We start from the raw sequence: 21,718 nt of genomic DNA, 5'->3' as shown, positions 1-21,718 counted from the left end.
GAGTGTGTGTGAGAGATGGAGAGTGTGATAGACATGTGTCCTAGAGTGCATGTGAGAGACAGAGAGTGAGTGAATGAGTGAGTGCCCCCTCCCCCCTCCCTTTATGGTCTGAGGCCCCCCTTCCACCCCCACCTCCTCTCCCCTGCCCCCCCCCCCTGCAGCCACCCTCCTCTCCCCCTGCCCCCCCTGCAGCCACCCATGTCCAGCGACCCTACTCTCTCACCTGGCTCCTCCTTCATCCACCCAGGTTGTGTAACCAATTCTTTGGGGCAGGCAGGAAAGATCCCCGGTTCTGCCTGCCCGCTGTTGGCGCTCCTCCGCTGCCGGATCGCTGTTCAAAATGGCCGCCGAGACTTCCAATGGCGGACTTGTGAGACTTCTGCTGAAGTCTTGGAGGCCGCCCTTGTAAGTATCGACGGCCATTTTGAACATAGATCCGGCAGCAGGGGAGCGTCAGCGCCAGCATCGGGAGTGGAGGAGTGGCCTAGTGGTTAGGGTGGTGGGCTTTGGTCCTGGGGAACTGAGTCGATTCCCAATTCAGGTACAGGCAGCTCCTTGTGACTCTGGGCAAGTCACTTAACCCTCCATTGCCCCAGGTACAAATAAGTACCTGTATACAATATGTAAGCCACATTGAGCCTGCCATGAGTGGGAAAGCGCGGGGTACAAAAACAAAACATTAGAACGTTGGTGGTGAGAATTATTATATAGGATGTCTGGTATTGTAACACAGGTCCCATATTATGCAATAATAACTAGTTATTAATAACTGGGGTTAACAGTAAAATAGCATCTTAACAGTGGCTCATATTGATAACTTTCCTCCTACATTTCAGGTGCCACCCAAGGTTTGGATGTTCTCACACAAAAGTAGTTTGATATATACCTTTTGACTGACACATGCATGCATTTGTACTTTAACAAACAAATCAAACTTACAGCAAGAATCACTTTTGCTAGTTTTAAACTAAGTTGGTCCGAACCAATATCCACCAGTCTGTACAGGGTTTTCAGAATCAGGGCTCGTCTCTTGCACCTCCGTCCCAGCATATTTCCTTCTTCCAAAGCTTGATGGAGTCTGGTGCAAGCGTGGCACAGACTCTCTATACTGACCTCTGTATAAGGAACAAAGCAACAGTACATGAACGATTACTTTTTAAGTCAGTACAATGAGAGAAAGAAAAGTAGTGCTCACAACTGGATATTTAGGGCACTTTTTTGTGGCTTAGTCATCATTATTAATAATTCACTCAAGCTCCAATATTCAATTTGAAAATCTAAACACAGCCTCACACTTAACTGTGTATCTTTAATGTAGAACACTCACTCTGCTCAGAAACCTGTAATTACTATTTTCAACCAACGATGGAGAAAAAAGCCTCAGAGTCGCCGCCCAGCCAGCCCAACTCAGCGGGCTATAAGGCATAAGCTCAGCATGCCATCAAATCCTACTCATTTCAGTATCAAATAGAAAGTTTCTGTCTCAATAATTAGTCTTTTAATTTGCAGTCATCTGTGTCTACCTTCTATAGATCAATGATAGTTCATATGGTATATAATTCCAACATTCAAATTCGGGGAACACTCCAGAAATCACTTAGCTCAATCCTTATGTTCCAGTGATCCGGACCCAACGGTGTCACCCGCTTCTAAACCCGGCAGGGAATCCCTGTTTCGCTATTGCTGCGTCAGGGTTTTTTTTTTTTTTACTCTGTTGTCCACAGTGTCTCTCCAAATTTCATAACATCGAATCTATATAAAGCTGCATCCTAAGGAATGACTGTTCACAGGTCACAAACTACGGGCAAACTGACACCCCTTATCAAGGATGTATAGACTCCTCCTCTTTCGTCTTATTAGGATCCCTCACGTCATTTCCTCCAGCTGTATTCACTTCTGTTTTTAAATATTTTTTTTTAATATTGAATTTTTTATTAAAGTCACCTTTTACTTATTCCTCGCTGTTTTATTATGTTTTTATAATACAACGAGCCCTGTATCATCTACAAGTTCTTGTAGATGATACAGGGTGGACCGCTTCTTTTCTCGATCTACACCTCTTCCCTGGGCTCGCTGATCTCATCACATGGTTTCCAGTACCATCTCTATGCTGATGACACCCAGCTTTATCTCTCCACTCCCGACATCATGGTCGAAACCCAGGCCAAAGTTTCGGCCTACCTTTCAGACATCGCTGCCTGGATGTCCAACCGGCATCTGAAACTGAACATGGCTAAGACTGAGCTCCTTGTCTTTCCACCCAAACCCTCTTCTCCTCTTCCCCCACTGTTCGTCTCTGTTGACAACGCCCTCATCCTCCCCGTCGCTTCAGCCCACAATCTCAGAGTCATCTTCGACTCCTCCCTCTCCTTCTCTGCCCATATCCAGCAGACAGCTAAGACCTGTCGCTTCTTCCTCTATAATATTAGCAAAATTTGCCCATTCCTCTCTGAACAGAGCACCCGAACCCTCGTCCACTCGCTAGTCACCTCTCGTCTTGACTATTGCAACCTTCTTCTCACTGGCCTCCCGCTTAACCATCTATCCCCCCTTCAATCTGTCCAAAATTCTGCCACACGTCTTATCTACCGCGTGAACCGATACTCTCATATCACCCCTCTCCTCAAGTCACTTCACTGGCTCCCGATCCGCTACCGTATACAGTTCAAGCTTCTCCTTTTAACCTTCAAATGCACTCAATCTGCAGCCCCCCATTACCTCTCTACCCTCCTCTCCCCGTATGTTCCCACCCGTAACCTCCGCTCTCAGGACAAATCACTCCTATCTGTACCCTTCTCCACCACCGCTAACTCCAGACTCCGCCCATTCTGCCTCGCATCACCATATGCCTGGAACAGCCTTCCCGCACCCATATGTCATGCGCCCTCCTTGCCCATCTTCAAGTCCTTACTCAAAACCCATCTCTTCTCCCTTGCTTTTGGCGCATAACCACCTTCCCCACTCATGATACCTACACTGACTACATAGTTTGTAACCTTTAGATTGTAAGCTCTTTTGAGCAGGGACGGTCCTTCCCCATGTTAAACTTGTACAGCGCTGCGTAACCCTGGCAGCGCTTTAGAAATGCTAAGTAGTAGTAGTAGTAATCACTTCTCAAAGCTTAGAAGACAGCTGACCATTCAACGCGGACATTTAATCCTTCCGGTTCTGTAGAGTTAAAAAAAATAAATCCACTTCTGTTCTCTCTGGCGTAACGTGAAAGATCAGTACATAGTCATTATTAAAACAGGTCTGCAAAACTTCTTAGTTTTAGTCCTGGATGTTTCGGTTTTGTTCCATTATGACAGAAAAATGTCCAAGTGTAAGGAATGCCCTAATCCTGCCCCCAACACGCCTCCTTGTGATTTGGATGCACTGCAAACAAACTACATAGATAAATGTCTGCAAAATAGGTTTTGAAAATAGCGATTTGAATGCTTTGGCAAGAAAAATGTCCAAGTGTTGCTTTATGCCACTTTTTAAATGTTTTTCTCTTCAGGGTTAGAGAAAGGGATACTTGATAAATGGTCTGAATTGGGAATTACTTTGCTTGAACATTTGAGGAGTGAAGAGGGGGGATTGTATGGATTTCAGGACCTGCAGCAGAGGCTTTCACTTGCCAATAAAGATTATTACACATATAGACAACTGCATCATTATTGGTTCAGTCTAGACCAAGCAGCTCTGGACATGAGGTTAGGCCATAGGCTGCGTGAATTTTTGAGGGGAGATGCATATGGACAGGTATCGATGTCGAGCTTACACAGAGCTTTAATGTCGCTCAGGCCTCCTCGTGCATACGAGAAGCTTAAAGACACATGGAGTAAAGATTTGGGATATGAGTTGAAGGGAATAAATTTTGCTAAATTGATCAAAGATATCCCCAAACAAGTGGGTGGAGCGGAGTTGCAGGAGAGTCAGTATAGGATTATCCATCGGGGATACATCACACAATCACAGGCAGCAAGGGCTGGTTGGATATCTGATGCCCAATGCCCTAAATGTCACAGAGAGAGGAATACATTTCTACATGCATTTTGGAGATGTGACAGAATAAAACTATTTTGGAAAGCAGTACAGAAATACCTTGAAAAATTATCAGGGCAAGGGCTGCTCCCCTCCTGGAGAGGAGTACTTTTGAACAAAAGCAATGCATATGGGGTCTCAGATAAAACTGTGGAGTTACTTTTCTGTAAGGCATATGCAGTGGGGAAAAAATGCATACTCAGGCATTGGATGCAGGAGGAACCACCATCCGTTTGGCTCTGGAGGAATAGGCTCCACGAGTTAATGCTCTGGGAGGCCAGGGTGGCCCAGGGTAACCCAAAGAGACGAAAGAATTTTATTAATATATGGAACCCTTATCTGCAAAATATTTCTCATAAAGCAAGAAGTGCTGTACTAAACAACCTTAGCAAACCCTAACGTAAGGGGAACCCGGTAGACATATACTCTTTGTACAAGTCAGTAAAGTTTGGTGACAGAATTTTGGAAGGAATAGAGACCATGACGTAAGAAGCTCACGGTATAGAGGTTATATTAGGGGGGGGGGGGGGGTAGAAGGGGAGAAAATGTTGTAAAAACTGATGATGCAGTTAAGATGTACATAAATGCATATGATGTGTCATTATGATTACAGAATGTTTCATAAAGCTGTTTCAAATGTTTGATCATCAATAAAAAACCGTTTAAATATAAATGTTTTTCTCTTTCGAAAATCAGCGCCGTTATAAAGGGTTGTACGTTCGCATATCGAACCAGTGGAATGTTTTCTTAGGACCAATGAAAAAAAAGCTGCCCACTTACAGTCCAAGGTCATTTTCTCCTCTTATCATGTAAAGGTTTGGATAATACGCTCAAGAGCATTTAAAAATATTTTCGCAGTCCTGTTTGGCAAAATCCACAATAAGCAAATGATTTTACTCTGATCTCCTTTCCATTCTGGATATATTCAGACAATTCCTACAGCCACCACAATTATTTTCTCACTCCCTTCACCTCCTCCAAGAATCAGGCTGCAACTCTGCCCCAGCTTCAAGAACATCCTGCATCAAAACAAATTATTGTTTAAGGATTGCTCAGCCTAATTACCCATTAAGAAAGCATTTAGGTGAAAACACCCTCATTTATCTGTCAAGTACTGCTGCAGTCTCTTCCTGTTGCTTCACACTCAATTTGGGGTTTTTTTTTGTATCCAATTCATTCATTCATGCCACAGTGCTGTATTTGTTATATCAAAATCAAATTAGCTTTACAGTAATGTATTTGATACACTGAAAACAAAAGGATGATCAAGCCTCTGCATAGTGAAAACACAGCCCATACATGTTCTCTCCTGCAAGGACCTGAACCCCAGTACTGCTAAGTGCTTTCTGAGTTTTATTCTTAACATTTCCATTTAGCTATCTGGTATCTGGAACAGGGGTGATATGATACAGACGTTCAAATATTTAAAAGGTATTAATCCGCAAACAAATCTTTTCCGGAGATGGGAAGGCGGTAGAACGAGAGGACATGAAATGAGGTTGAAGGGGGGCAGACTCAGGAAAAATGTCAGGAAGTATTTTTTCACGGAGAGAGTAGTGGATGCTTGGAATGCCCTCCCGCGGGAGGTGGTGGACATGAAAACGGTAACGGAATTCAAACATGCGTGGGATAGGCATAAAGGAATCCTGTGCAGAAGGAATGGATCCACAGAAGCTTAGCTGAAATTGGGTGGCGGGGGGAAGAGGGGTTGGTGGTTGAGAGGCTAGGATAGGGGAGGGCAGACTTATACGGGGTCTGTGCCAGAGCCGGTGATGGGAGGCAGGACTGGTGGTTGGGAGGCGGGAAATATTGCTGGGCAGACTTGTACAGTCTGTGCCCTGAAAAAGGCAGGTACAAATCAAGGTAAGGTATACACATATGAGTTTATCTTGTTGGGCAGACTGGATGGACCATGCAGGTCTTTTTCTGCCGTCATCTACTATGTTACTATGTTACTATGTATCTGTTCTCTAGACTTTAATTGCCTTGTTAAATTGTGCTACGTATCTATATTGTGGTATGTGCTACTCCATCGTTTTTCAACCGGTGTACACGGCTGCTCCCCAGGGAGTCCGGGAATCCCCTCCAGATAATAGGCGTTGTGCGATTTGCCTCATTATCTTCCTCCTCCCACCCCTAGGGTCTCTCTCCTCTCTACCACAATTCTTCAAACTTTGCGGTTGCCTGCAAGTATTAGAAAAGGCCTTCCACTGGCCAGCCCTGGGGTCCTTCCTTCTGACACGGGTGAGGGACAAGGCAGAGGGAAAACCTTGGGACAGCCAGAGGAAGGCCTGTTCTAATAACTGCTGGCAACCACAAAGTTTGTGGAATTGGATCAGAAAAGAGAGAGAGAGGCCCAAGGGCTGGGAGGAGGAAGGTAAGAAAAGAGATTAGACCGAAAGGAAGAAGGGAGCCAGGTTGCACATATAGGTAAGAGAAGAGGAAGAGAAAACAAGACAGATTTGAGAAGGAGGCAGAGAACAACGTGAAAGATCAGTACATAAGTATTGCCATACTGGGAAAGACCAAAGGTCCATCGAGCCCAGCATCCTGTTTCCAACAGTGGCCAATCCAGGTCACAAATACCTGGCAAGATCCCAAAAATGTACAAAAGATTTTATACTGATTATCCCAGAAATAAGCAGTCCATTTAATAACGGTCTATGGATTTTATCTTTAGGAAGCCATCCAACCCTTTTTTAAACTCCGCTAAGCTAACCGCCTTTATCACATTCTCTGGCAACGACTTCCAGAGTTTAATTACACAGACAGAGGGCAGAAGGTGAGATAAGAAACTGAACGTGGAAAGAAGATCTGGAAACAGAGTTAAGATCACAGACAAGAGGAAAGCAGAATCAACGACTGAGAACAAGATGACTGGAATAATAAAAATCAGCAGACTACAAAGGTAGGAAAAATGATCTTAATTTCAGTTTAGTGATTGAATTATGTCAATGTTGAGAATTTAACATGAATTTCTTTCTGTTTCTCTGATGTTGCACAGCATGCAGAGTTGTCTGCATATGTTTTGTGGTTCCCTATTTTCTATCAAGTGAGAGTCATGTTCTGCAACTGCAACTGAGGTAAAGGATTCTGCTGGCATGTGGCGTCTGTGTAGGAATCTGTAACAGTCCATCTTGTTCCAGTTTCTCAGTAGCAAGTTTATTGGTGCTCTAATGTATTTCAGCAGCATAATTAAATGAAATAACTACCTCTGAAGGTTACAGGTACAGGTGGGGATGGAGGAGATTACTTGCGAGGACGGGTGGGGATGGGTTAGACTCCAGTGGTGTGCCTCGACAATTTTCGTGCCTTGTGCCATGAAATGAAAAAGGATGAAAATCACTACTCTGCCTTCTAACCTAGACCAAAAACTAAAAAAAAAAATTTTTTTCTCTCAACTTTTGGCTAGAGAACGGTCAACAAGCTCTACTACTACTACTACTTATCATTTCTATAGCGCTACAAGGCATATGCAGCGCTGTACACCATACACAAAAAGACAGTCTCTGCTCAAAGAACTTACAATCTAGATAAGACAAGCAGACAGACAGAACAATAAGGGTAAGGGTAAGGGATAAAAAGGACAGGGCAAGTGAGCAGTGGTTAGGAGTCAAAAGCAGAGGTAAAGAGGTGGCCTTTAAGTTTGGACTTGAAGACGGCCAAAGACGGGGCTAGACGTACAGGCTTGGGTAGTCTATTCCAGGCGTGAGGTGCAGCAAGATAAAAGGAACGGAGTCTGGAATTAGCAGTAGAGGAGAAGGGGACAGATAAGAGAGATTTACAGAATGGAGTACCTGAGAGGGGGCGTAGGGAGAGACAAGAGTGGAGAGGTACTGGGGAGCAGCAGAGTGAATGCACTTATAGGTCAATAAGCTCTGCAAGATTTATTTTTTCCCACTGCCAGTCCTAGGTAAGAAAGCAGCTTTAGTGTTACAGCTGGTTTAATTTGAAGCTGGAGATTGCATTAAATAAACTGCTATAGATTCCAGCAGAACTTGATATCTGTATCAAATTACCCAGTGTACTTGAATGTAACTCACCTTGAGCTACTACTGAAAAGGTGTGAACAAAAATTCTAATAAAAAATAAAATAAATAAAAATGATCTCATTGCTTGCCCCTTCTAGAGAACATTTTTAAAAGTGGTACTTGGCTGAACCATTGTAAGACACAGTCCCTTCCACCCTAGTCCACCATCCACCCACCCCTAAGTTTGCTACTCACATATAGATAACCCAATAGACATTCACAATACTCCTCAATAAAGTCACTTATAGGCGGATCTTGCCGATTGTTAACCCTATCAGAGTACAACTGTTCATATCCATTCTAACCAATCACCATGACTTTTATTCAGTGTAATAACTGTGGTGCATTAATCCTAAAGCACACCATCTGTAGGCTTAGAGCTTGCCCCATCTGTCTTCAACTTGATAATATAAAAGAGGACCTCAACAAACTTAAGCAGGAAGTGGAAGTTTTTGAACGTGCAAAACCCCTTAGAGAGAAGCTTCATTGGCTTCCAGTTAAGGAACGTACTATTTTCATCAAAGTTTGCACTTTGATTCACAAAGTCATTCATGGAAATGCTCCGGCCTACATGTCAGACCTTATTGATTTGCCACCCAGGAACACTAAAAGATCAGTTCGCACATTCCTGGGACTTGATTTCCCTAGCTGTAAAGGTCTAAAATACAAACTAGTACACGCGTCCTGCTTTTCCTACATTGGCACTCAGCTGTGGAATGCATTACCACTTGATCAGAAAACTATTTACGACTTAATCAACTTTAGAAAAAGACTAAAAACGTATCTCTTTAACAAGGCGTACCATAATAATCAATAATAAGAACTCCAATGCATCACTACTTCTTGATAACTGTTTTCTGATTTACTGAATTGATTATATCCATTATGTTACACTTATTTCTCTGTATGTAACTTAATTGTTTACCTACGCTTGAGTGGTGCCGGCCATGATGTAATATTGTAAGCCACATTGAGCCTGCAAATAGGTGGGAAAATGTGGGATACAAATGCAATAAATAAATAAATAAATCCAATAAAAGAGCTTCCAGGAATACACAAAAGCATCCAATTTACCATCACTGCATCAAATAATAAAACCCAGGAATAGAGGGGTCACATAGTAACATAGTAGATGACAGCAGAAAAAGACCTGCACGGTCCATCCAGTCTGCCCAACAAGATAAATTCATATGTGCTACTTTTTATTTGTACCTGTCCTCTTCAGGGCACAGACGGTATAAGTCTGCCCAGCACTATCCCCGCCTCCCAACCACCAGCCCCTCCTCCCAACCACTGGCTCTGGCACAGATGTATAAGTCTGCCCAGCACTATCCCCGCCTCCCAACCACCAGCCCCGCCTCCCACCACCGGCTCTGGCACAGACCGTATAAGTCTGCCCAGCACTATCCCCGCCTCCCAACCACCAGCCCCGCCTCCCACCACCAGCTCTGGCACAGACTGTATAAGTCTGCCCAGCACTATCCCTGCCTCCCACCACCAGCTCTGGCACAGACCGTATGTCTGCCCAGCACTAGCCCCGCCCCCCAACCACCAGCCCCGCCTCCCACCACCGGCTCTGGCACAGACCGTATAAGTCTGCCCAGCACTATCCCTGCCTCCCACCACCGGCTCTGGCACAGACCACATAAGTCTGCCCAGCATTATCCCTGCCTCCCAACCACCAGCCCCAGCACAGACCATATAAGTCTGCCCAGCACTATCCCCGCCTCCCAACACCGGCTCTGGCACAGACCGTATAAGTCTGCCCAGCACTATCCCTGCCTCCCACCACCAGCTCTGGCACAGACCGTATAAGTCTGCCCAGCACTAGCCCCGCCTCCCAACCACCAGGCCCGCCTCCCAACCACCGGCTCTGGCACAGACCGTATAAGTCTGCCCAGCACTATCCCCGCCTCCCAACTATCAGTCCCACCTCCCACCACCAGTAGGCTCAAGTAAAATTACAACGTATGACACAGAAGTATCCATTTTCACAAATGTTGCACCTAAATAATTAATTCTTTTGCTGCTTTAGAGATTGTGATGCTCATGAAAAAAAGAACCGAGGTAGAACCAGAAATCAAGAAGTAGCTCAAGGCAAAAGGCACTCCCCAAAGCACTAACAAAAATAAAAAAAAGTTTGAAACAGAAAATTGTTGCCGATAGGGGATTCCATTATGGATTCCATTATCAGAGGCATTAACTTTAGAACACAGTTCCAAGGGGCTCAACAAAGTGAAATGCCTTCCAGGATCCTCAGCTACCAGGCGTACTAATCAAATACCGACTGTGATCAGAGAAGAGAACAAGGATTCTAACACTGATGTTGTAATCCACTTGGGTACAAATGACCTGGCCAATAATAGCACATCTGTAGCGTAGAGAGCTTTCCAGAAGCTAGAAAAGGGGTTAAAATCTTTGGTATGTACTGTAGCTTTTTCTGAAGTACTATCTACCTACTACTACTACTATTTAGCATTTCTATAGCGCTACAAGGCGTACGCAGCGCTGCACAAACATAGAAGAAAGACAGTCCCTGCTCAAAGAGCTTACAATCTAATAGACATCTCTTATGACATCACAATATCAGAAGTGAGCCAGTTACGGGCAATCAAGCCACTGTGACATCACTGATGAGGTTGGCTCTTATTGGTGGACTGAGGCATTATGACATCACAATATTAGCTCTGGTTACTACTACTACTACTATTTAGCATTTCTATAGCGCTACAAGGCATACGCAGCACTGCACAAACATAGAAGAAAGACAGTCCCTGCTCAAAGAGCTTACAATCTAATAGTCTGCCCTATGGTAAGGGAGAGGAGAACAATTGTGTAATATTAAACTTCAATAGGTGGCTCAGAGCCTGGTGTGAACAAAAAGGTTTTTAGATACAAAGGAGGATGGGGCAATACACGGAACAACAAAAACGAAACAGTAACGATGGGCTGCATCTAACTGTGGAAGGATAGAGAACTTTTGTTGAGAAATTCAGACAACGTGTTTCTAGGTATTTATACTAAAAGCTGGGGGTGGTGTATGGAAGCAGGTCACTTCAGGTAGCCACCTCCAGCAAAAGAAAATATATAACAGCAGTGAGGAAAATAATAAAATTTAAAGAACCATCTTAGCAATTCACTGCTTAGCAACGCAGTAAAAGAGGAGACGATGCAAACAACTATACAGAAAATGAGACAGCCACTGAAATGTAGCTGGAAAGCAACATAAACAAAAACATAAACACAATCGCTTGCAGTCTAGGTAACAAAGCTGATGATCTATAAGACCTGACGTTAGAGACAAACAGAGACATGGTTCAATGACTCCCATGAACGAGATGCAAACACACCAGGCTATAATCTTTATTTCAGAAGGAGAGAAATGGTTGAAAAGGTGGAGTTGCTCTGTATATGAGAAAAAATGTTAAAGCAACTGAAATACAGGGGGCCTGGCGAAAGGAAGAAGAAATATGGATCACCTTGAGGGTACAGACCAAGGCAGCAGTGATCAAACAGTTTGGTTTGATACAACAGCTAAAGCGGAGTGCAGTCACACAAAACGCAAAGTCCTGGATTTCAAACATGCTGACTTTAGCAAAATGGGGGAGTACCTGAAGAGATGATGTGTTGGGAAAACATAAGAGCAGCGGAAAGACAGTGATCCAGGTTTAAAGGAACTATAAAAATGGTAGTACTCGTTTACGTAAAGAGAGTAAATAAAAGCAAGAGAAAAAGGACACCGACATGGTTCTCCAAACAAGTGGCTAAGAAAATAAAGTGGGTGCTGGATCCAAGATGGCGCTGTGAACGGACGCACATGAGTTTGCTCCTAGAGGTTGCTTTGTTCTTTAGCTTCTATCAGTGCCTCTGCAGCCTCGCTATCGATGGGGAAGCGGAGGGGAAAGGTAAAGGAATATCCCTCGGTTCCCGAAACCTCTTCAACGATGAGGCAAACGACCCTGCAATTCTCTAAGCAGCAACCGGGTCCTCAGGGAACTTCGACCCCTACTGCAACTCTCGACGCGTCAGTGTCGATAGAGAGTGTAAACGGGGCTTCCTTGAACCCCGTGGAACAAATTGCTCCGCCTCAGCCAGGGAGTGAGTTGCTAGCAGCCCGGACAGATACGGAAACCAGAGTGGTTCAACCTAATCTGTTGGAGGGTAGGACTGTGGCAACAGAGAGCGGATCTCAACTACACAAACAATTGATTCAATCAGCTTCAAAGGTATTACCTCAAGATATTATTTCTAGACTTTCCCGTGTTGAGGCTCTATCTCCCTCTCTCCCTACAGCTGCTGGCGTGGTTAGACCAGCAATAGTGACATTAGAGTCACTATGGCATATGGTGTACAACATTCAAACCTCTATGCAGAATACCTTGAAAGAAAACACTGTTGATATTAAAACTCTTTCTGAAGCTGCTCTGCTCCAAGCGCAAGTGACTGCACAGCAATCCTTGAAATTGGAACAGGTGAATAATGAGTTTCAAGAAAGGGGGAGTTTGGAAGGTGCACTGGTTAAAGACAATAATTTCCTACATAAACATCTGGAGTACCTGGAGAACCAGGCTAGAAGACTTAACCTGAGGTTTCTCAACTTTCCCAAATCTCCTCTAATTTCTCCTTTGGAAATGGTAAAAAAATATATGGTTGACATTCTAGGAATGGATAAAGATTCACTGTCTCCCATTACACGGGCCTATTACATCTGGAATTCGAAGGGTACGAAAGGAAACCCCCCCAGTAATGGGGGAAGGTATGAACTTCCTGGAAAGTTCATTGGAAATAATTACACAGAGGTCAACTATGCTGGTCACTTTTGTGCTGGAACCAGATCGGAATGCTGTATTAAGATTTTCCTTAAGACACTTAGAAAATCTGTTTTTGGGCTCAAAGGTCCGTATTTTTCCTGACCTCTCACTCAAGTGAGGCGCACAGCTTTTTTTAGAGCTGCGCCCCAGAGCGTTGGCAATGGGAGTAAACTTTGTACTACGTTTTCCTTGTATCTGTAATGTATTACTAGAGGGTAAACAGTTTCAGTTTGTAGACCCGAAACAGTTAAAAGAATTTCTTGATGCTAGAGTTGATTTGAATGTTATATGCCCTTCCTAAATAGCAGGCTGGGATCAGAACCCTGAGGTAGCAGCCATTATGTTACTTTTCCTTAAATTTTTTTTTTTTCTAGATATGTGAATTCTTGGATCCTGTTTTCTTTTTTTTATTTGTGGACGAATAGGTCGATATTTTTTTTTCCTTATTGTATTATAATTTCTCTGGTAAAATAATGCCGATTGCATATTTACACTGTTTAGTGTTGTAATGAAATATATTAATAAAGAATCTATTAAAAAAAAAAAAAGAAAAGAAAGTGAAAAAAATGTGGCATTCATGAAATACATAAGGTTATCAATAGAAATCAAACAAAATAAAACATGGAAAAGAAAATAAGATGATACCTTTTTTATTGGACATAACTTAATACATTTCTTGATTAGCTTTCGAAGGTTGCCCTTCTTCGTCAGATCGGAAATAAGCAAATGTTTGTAGATGACAGTATATATGAGTGAATCATCAAAGCATTTCAGTGACAGTCTAATAGGATTGGGTTGGGTAGGAGGTATGCATGGGGACATCAAAGCATATCATTGATATTCTAACAGGATGGGTGTGGATAGGTGAGGGGTGGGGTGATCAACAGAGACATACAGCTTTATGGTTTATAATGGGCTAGGAACCATTTGCTTATTTCCGATCTGACGAAGAAGGGCAACCTTCGAAAGCTAATCAGGAAATGTATTAAGTTATGTCCAATAAAAAAGGTATCATCTTATTTTCTTTTCCATGTTTTATTTTGTTTGATTTCTATTGATAACCTTAAGAGTGGACTAACATGGCTACCACACTCCTCTACTTATGAAATACATAAGAACTCAAGAAGAACACAGAAAAGAATACCGGATGAAACTGAAGGAAGCGAAGAGAGATATATGGAGGGAGAAAGCACAAGAAGAAGAACGGGTGGAAAATGTAACGAGGCGATAAGATTTTTTTTTTTAAGTATATTAGTAAAAGGAGGAAGCCTAAAAATGAAATTGTGAGGCTGAAAGATGCTGTGAACCGCTATGTGGAGAATAAGGAAAAAAACAGACATGCCAAACAAAGGTTGGCTGACAAAGGTACAATATGAGAATAAAAGTAAGTATCACACCGTTTAGAGAAGTAAGTGTTTATGAACAACCTGAAAAACTGAAGGTGGACAAAGCTATGGGACCAGACAGGATCCATCTCAAGATATTGACGGAGCTCAGGGAGCTTCTGTCGAGCCCTCTTAAACAGAGGCCGACTGAAACTGCTTTTTTTCATATTTTGCCTGAAACCAAAACGCCACCAAAACTGTCTGAAAGCTTACGGCCACAACTTATCACCTCGTTTCGACCAAAGCCGAAAATGAAAACTCGTTTAGCTGTGCGAATGTGAACCACTGAGGGCTGCTGGGGATTGTCAGAGCTTGCAGTCTGCTTCCTTCTGCTAATCCCACATTATCCAAGCCAGAATGTAATAGATTAAATGATGAAAGGCTGTATTTTACATCCAAGCAAAATAGCCTCCACACACATGGACCACAGAAAATTAAAACGAACTAAAAGCCATGGTGTTTTTACAGTGGATGATTGTGTGTTACACTTGGAGTGACAATTTAACACAACTTCACAGAGAGGTTAATTCCTAAGGATTTTATCTCAAATTTACAGACCATTTCTGCTAACATTTTATATCAAAAGCTATTATTTGGAACACACTAGTTACCGTATAAACTACTGTGCAAGATCAGAACTGCATTACTTGCAACTGCGTTATACACACATACAAAAATAAGAAAAGAATACAAAAAAATAGTAGCCTCTGTCCTTCCCCCCCCCCCCCAGGAGCACCTTACAATCCCGTGGACAGAATTTAGGAACATTTTGATATAGCTACTGTCAAAGATATTAAAGAACTGTTGAGGAAATATGCAAAATCTACCTGCAGCTCAGATGTATGTCCAACTTATCTAATGAAGGAGGCTTTCCTGTCTTTTCTTTTGGCAAATGTGCAATAGTTAAAAAGTCAATTGATACTTGGAAATTACACTCCGAGACATCTCCAATCTCATTCCTGTTCCCCTCCTTCCCCCTTCTTCCCTCCCCTTCTCGTGCACCCTGTGGAATGCCCGCTCCGTGTGCAACAAACTTCTCCTCATCCACGATCTCTTTATCTCCAGCTCCCTTCATCTGCTCGCCCTGAAACCTGGCTCACCCCCGATGACTCGGCCTCAGTCCCGGCCCTATGCCATGGAGGCTATCTTTTCTCCCACACCCCCCGCCCAGTCGGCCGCGGAGGTGTCGGGTTACTACTCTCACCTGCCTGTAGTTTTCAACCCCTCCCCCTACCACAATCTCACTGCTTCTCATCCTTTGAAGTTCACTCCATCCGTCTATTCTACCCGTTGCCACTCAGAGTTACAGTCATCTACCGCCCCCCTGATAAATCTCTCTCTTCCTTACTCACTGACTTCGATGCCTGGCTTTCTGTTTTTCTTGACCCCTCATCTCCGTCCCTCATTCTCGGAGACTTTAACATACACGTTGACGACCCCTCCGACTCTCACGCTCCTCAGTTCCACACTCTAACATCCTCCTTCGGCCTCCAGCTGTGCTCCACCGCCCCTACTCACCGCGATGGTCATTGTCTTGACCTCGTCCTCTCCTTCTCCGGCTCGCCCTCCAATTTCCACACCTCGGTTCTTCCTATCTCTGACCATCACCTGATCACCTTCACCCTCCGTCACCCCCCCTCAGCCCTGCCCAACATTAACCACTACTTCTAGGAATCTCCAGGCTATTGACCCTCCCACCTTATCCTCTAGTATTTCTGATCTCCTCCCCTCTATCATGTCCTCCGAGTCTGTCGACAAGGCTGTCTCCGCTTATAATGCCACTCTCTCCGCTGCTCTGGACACCCTTGCACCATCCATCTCCCGTCCCACAAGGCGTACTAATCCACAGCCCTGGTTGACCCCTTGCATTCGCTACCTTCGCTCCTGCGCCCGATCTGCTGAACGCCTCTGGAGGAAATCCCGCACCCATTCGGATTTCCTTCATTACAAATTCATGCTATCCTCCTTCCAGTCCTTGCCAAACAGGACTACTACACCCAATTAACCAATTCTCTCAGCTCCAACCCTCGTCGTCTCTTCGCCACCCTTAACTCCCTCCTCAAAGTGCCCTCCTCTCCCACCCCCCCCCCCCTCAATCTCTGGCTGACTACTTCCATGACAAAGTGCAAAAGATCAACCTTGAATTCACCACCAAGCCACCTCCTCTTCTCTCTTCAGCCCCCTCCCTCAACCAACCAACTAACTCTTTCTCCTCCTTTCCTGTTATCACTGAGGAAGAAACCGCCCGCCTCCTTTCCTCCTCGAAATGCACAACCTGTTCCTCGGATCCCATCCCCACCAACTTACTGAACACCATCTCTCATACTGTCACCCCCTCCATCTGTCATATCCTCAACCTCTCTCTCTCCACTGCAACTGTCCCTGACACCTTCAAGCATGCCGTAGTCACACCTCTCCTCAAAAAACCTTCACTTGACCCGGCCTGTCCCTCCAACTACCGCCCCATCTCCCTCCTACCCTTCCTCTCCAAAATACTTGAGCGTGCCGTTCACAGCCGCTGCCTCGATTTCCTCTCCTCTCAGGCCATCCTCGATCCACTTCAATCTGGTTTTCGCCCTCTACACTTGACAGAAACAGCACTCTCTAAAGTCTGTAATGACCTGTTCCTTGCCAAATCCAGAGGCCATTACTCCATCCTTATCCTCCTCGATCTATCCGCCGCCTTCGACACTGTCAATCATGACTTACTTCTTGCCACACTGACCTCATTTGGATTCCAGGACTCTGTCCTCTCCTGGTTCTCATCCTCTCTCCCCCACCGCACCTTCAAAGTACACTCTCATGGATCCTCCTCCACCCCCATCCCGCTCTCTGTTGGAGTTCCCCAGGGATCTGTCCTTGGACCCCTTCTTTTCTCAATCTACATCTCTTCCCTGGGCTCACTGATCTCATCCCATGGATTCCAGTATCATCCTTATGCTGATGACACCCAGCTGTATCTCTCCACACCAGACATCACCGTGGAGACCCAGGCCAAGGTGTCGACCTGCTTTTCCGACATTGCTGCTTGGATGTCCATCCGCCACCTGAAACTGAACATGGCCAAGACCGAGCTTATCGTCTTTCCACCAAAACCCACTTCTCCTCTTCCTCCGCTCTCGATCTCAGTTGATAACACCCTCATCCTCCCCGTCTCATCTGCCCGCAACCTCGGAGTCATCGTCAACTCTTCCCTCTCCTTCTCTGCACATATCCAACAAACAGCCAAGACCTGTCGCTTCTTCCTCTTTAATATCAGCAAGATTCGCCCTTTCCTCTCTGAGCACACCACCCGAACTCTCATCCACGCTCTCATCACCTCTCGCCTTGACTATTGCAACCTACTCCTCACTGGCCTCCTTCTTAACCATCTATCCCCCCCTTCAATCAGTTCAGAACTCCGCTGCACGCCTTATATTCCGCTTGAACCGCTATACTCATATCACCCCTCTCCTCAAGTCACTTCACTGGCTTCCAATCAGATACCGCATACAGTTCAAGCTTCTCCTTCTTACCTACAAATGCACTCAGTCTGCAGCACCTCATTACCTCTCTAGCCTCATCTCCCCTTATGTTCCCGCCCGTAACCTCCGCTCACAGGACAAATCCCTCCTCTCAACACCCTTCTCCACCACCGCCAATTCCAGGCTCCGCCCATTCTGCCTCGCATCACCTTACGCATGGAATAAACTTCCCGAACCCCTACGCCAAGCCCCCTCCTTACCCGTCTTCAAATCATTGCTCAAAGCCCACCTCTTCAATATTGCTTTCGGCACCTAACCTTTATACCTTTGTACCTTTCATGTAATCGTGAATGCCCCAAATTGACTACCCCTACTTGACTGACTCTACACTTGTCCATTAGATTGTAAGCTCTTTGAGCAGGGATTGTCCTGTGTTAAAATTGTACAGCGCTGCGCAACCCTGGCAGCACTCTAGAAATGTTAAGTAGTAGTAGTAGTAGTAGCATTAGGCGGTGATATAGTTCTTACACCAATTCCTAAGTATCAAAAGGGAAGTATACAGGTCGTGACTAGTTATAGACCAGTGGCTTCCATCCCACTTTTCACCAAGTTATGGAGGGTTGGGTAACAAAACAACTTGAAATCTACTTCGATTTGATATTTTGCACCCAACCCAATCTGGATTCCGTAAAAGATTCAGTATGGAAACAGTCATAGGTTCTTTGGTTGCCCGTGGAAAATCTCTGTTGTGTTTAGGTTGTGGAGTTCCAGAAAACACACCACTTTCTCCCACTTCTTTGAGAGTGACTGGAAAAGATTAATGCTACATTTTTTCATCTATGCAGATAGTACTGGACTTTTTCCTGTGCCTAAGGTCAAGGCAGACATGTTAAATGGGACAAATGAATGCCTGGAACTGATAGAAAATTGGATTTCATCCCATCAACTCAAGTTGAATCAAGAAAAAAATAAATTCTTGTGGTTGGGTCCTTCTGATCCTCTTTGGTTTAGCCAATGTTTTACTATTGATAAGAACCAATTTATTTTTTATTCTTCACGTTCCTTTGGGCTCGTTTCCATGCTAGGCCACAGAGATGCTGATAAGAGTCATCCACCATCTAGGGAAGGCTTCAAAGAGTCATCCACCATCTAGTGAAGGCTTCAAAGTCTTGGCCACTTACAGAAGATCCTTAATAGAGGAGGCTGGTTTATTTTTGGTTTGTTTGGGCAACTTGTAACTGTTCAAGTAGTGGCAACACTATCACATCCTAGGTGATGTACAAATTTAGTTATAGTGTTGGTGGAGGGAATCTTTTCTGATTGCAAAGGTGAAAGCTGCAGATATCTATTAAGTGTGATCGACCATCATGACCGCTCATCAGAATTCCCTCATTAATGCTTTGCACCTAACTTGCTAGTGTTAATGCTGATTCCAATTTTCTTCATGCAATCCTTTTTCCATTTTTTTGACAGATATTCTTTTGGTTCTAAAAGTCCTTTATTAATGTAACACATCTGGTCTGGGCTTCTAGAAATTTTTTTTTAATTTGAGTATCTACCATATGTTACAAAGACACAAAAAATGCATAGTCAACAAAAGAAATTATAACCACATTACTGCATCCAAGTCCACTTCAAGGAGAAACCAATAAAGGGTTTTAAAAAACCCAAATCAGATTATAAGAAAAGGAAATATATCAGCAAGCACTGAAAATAATTATATAAACCCTAAATATCATCTGCAACTAGTCAATCATTTTACATCCAAATGCTGAACTACAGCTTTATCAGAAAGAAAGTTTCCAAATATATAGGAATCACGAACAAACAGGAGTGGTTTCCATATGATACCAGGCATTTACAGCAAAACGTTAGGGAACAGGAGGTTCCCACAGCCAAAACCTTAAGTTTAAACTGCAAGAAAGCTTTCTGTCTTAAGTAGGCCTTGAAACATCATATTTTGTCCACAAAAAGGTACACTTTTCTTTGGAAAATATACTTCTAAAAATACCATCTTTTGCTTCGCTGTTTTTTGGAATGAGACTAGCAAATTTGCTCTTTTAGAAATATTATCACACGAGGATTCAAGAAACTCAGAAACACCCAAACTATCAGGGGAGTCAATGGAATCATAAGCTCCTTCGTGGTTAATCACTCTGGATCCTTTGGGAAGATAATAAAGATTGCTAATTGTCAAAGTCTCAAGTGGAAACTGTAACATATCTTTCAAGTACATCTTGAAAAGCTCCCATAAAGCCAAATAATAAATAACCAGAAAATTTAAAAGTCTTAAGCTCTGAGCTGCTGTTCTGTTCGCGAAGGCTGCTGTCTGCAGATGTAATGCCAAATCATCTTTAGCAGTTGCTGCCATTGCTGATTGACAGGAGGCAATCTGTGATTCAATTTTCTCCAAACACTGCTCTGATTTCACCATCCTCTTACCCTAATCTAATAACTTTGCTAATGCTTCTTCTGCAAATTTACTCAAATGTATTAAAATTATCTTGCAAGATTTTTTTTATTAACTAAATCAAACACCTCTTAATGAAACATCATGCATATTAGAAAGAGGAGGAGAAGCAGTTTCACCGACTGTGAAAAAGAAATAGGAACAGGCGATGCTATACTAAGAGTTAGAACGTAAAACGTTACCCATATCTGGAGACAAAAGATTGGGAGTGGGACCACCACTTGGAATAAATTCCTTGGAGGACATAGTGCCATCCTTAATTGGTACAATAACAGACTCCCTTAACAGAGCAAGTTGTGGGGGTGGGGTTCAGTCCCCCAACAAAAGAGAAACTTGAGAGGAAAAAGTGCTCACTGTAACCAATGAAGCAAAAGTCGTTACTTGCTGTAAGCCCCTTCACAATAATTGGATTAACAGTTTTATTCTTGCCTCCTTTACGCTTCCCCGCAGAGAAGGAACAGAGTGACATGCTCCTTGTGGGCTCCAAAGGGGCAGGACCTGCCCAGTAGGGAACACACCTGCAGCCATGCACCCACAGCCGCATTCCATGGAGGGGACAGCTTGAAATAGCTGAAAAAGGGCCCTCTCTCCAACTTCAGTCAAAGTCCACCATCTGTTCCAATGCCTGTGAATTGCAGCAGTTTCACACCTCTGTTAGTCCTTGGGCATTACTGTATATGGAAGGGACAGCTTGAAATACCTGAGAGACCTCTCTGATGTCAGTTAAGGTTCGGCCGTCTGTTCCAAAGCCTGAGAATTGCGGCAGTGTCAGCCCGCTGTCAGTCATCCTTCCACAATGTTCTTTTAAACATCCATGCCTGATTTCAACCCTTAATCTTTGCAGCTTCTCCCTTTAGTTTTTTTAATCAATCATTTTCCTCATTTTACAGTAGATTTCCTCATTGTCTTCATTCCAGTTATGTTTCAACAGTTTTATTAATGACAAATCAAAGTAAACTCACCCAACCTTATGGACGAACAAAGAATCAAATATCCAAACATACAAAGACTTAAATTATACAGTCAAACTTTTAACAATTTTCCTCCTGTACCCCTTCCCAAAACCCACCCCAACCCTTTATTTCAACAGAATTTATCAACAAGCGAAGACAAGCAGCATAAAAGCTGTAACAGCCTAACAATAAATCCATCAATCCAATTCATGAAGAGTCCCATCTAATCCCTCCTTACCTGACAACTCAGACGCCAATTCCTCCCTGCCTCTGAAATGGGTTCTATATAAAAAGGTTCCAATCCGCCTCACCCCCATCTCACAATCCCAATATAAGAATACTGCAAGAGAATCTTAGATTCTGGACTCCATTCACTCCAGTTATTAACTCAAAATTAATCAGGTTATGATCACTACTGACAAGTGGACCCAACTCCATTACTTCTCCATGAAGTCCTATATTCCACTAAGGACTAGACCTAAAATAGCTCCCTTTCTTGTTGGTTACAGAACCAGCTGTTCCATCCAGCAACCTTCCCTCCCTAGCATTTCTTGACATGATGTTTATCCAGTCAATAT

General features: G+C 43.7%; 1 protein-coding gene across 2 annotated transcripts in view; it reads right to left on the bottom strand.

Moving 5' to 3' along the window:
- The window catches only part of ARMC2 (armadillo repeat containing 2), a 179,302-nt gene that overhangs the window by 64,357 nt on the left and 93,227 nt on the right, over window positions 1–21,718 (bottom strand). For both annotated transcript variants that reach the window (XM_030199186.1, XM_030199187.1), the window contains exon 8: window positions 940–1,115. In XM_030199186.1, the coding sequence (XP_030055046.1) occupies window positions 940–1,115 (176 nt within the window). The remainder of the gene's footprint in view (window positions 1–939; window positions 1,116–21,718) is intronic.

Source organism: Microcaecilia unicolor, chromosome 3, assembly GCF_901765095.1.
Source record: "Microcaecilia unicolor chromosome 3, aMicUni1.1, whole genome shotgun sequence".
NCBI classification, from domain to species: domain Eukaryota; kingdom Metazoa; phylum Chordata; class Amphibia; order Gymnophiona; family Siphonopidae; genus Microcaecilia; species Microcaecilia unicolor.
Note: the sequence above shows the minus strand (reverse complement) of the source record. Positions and strands in the feature narration are given on the sequence as shown.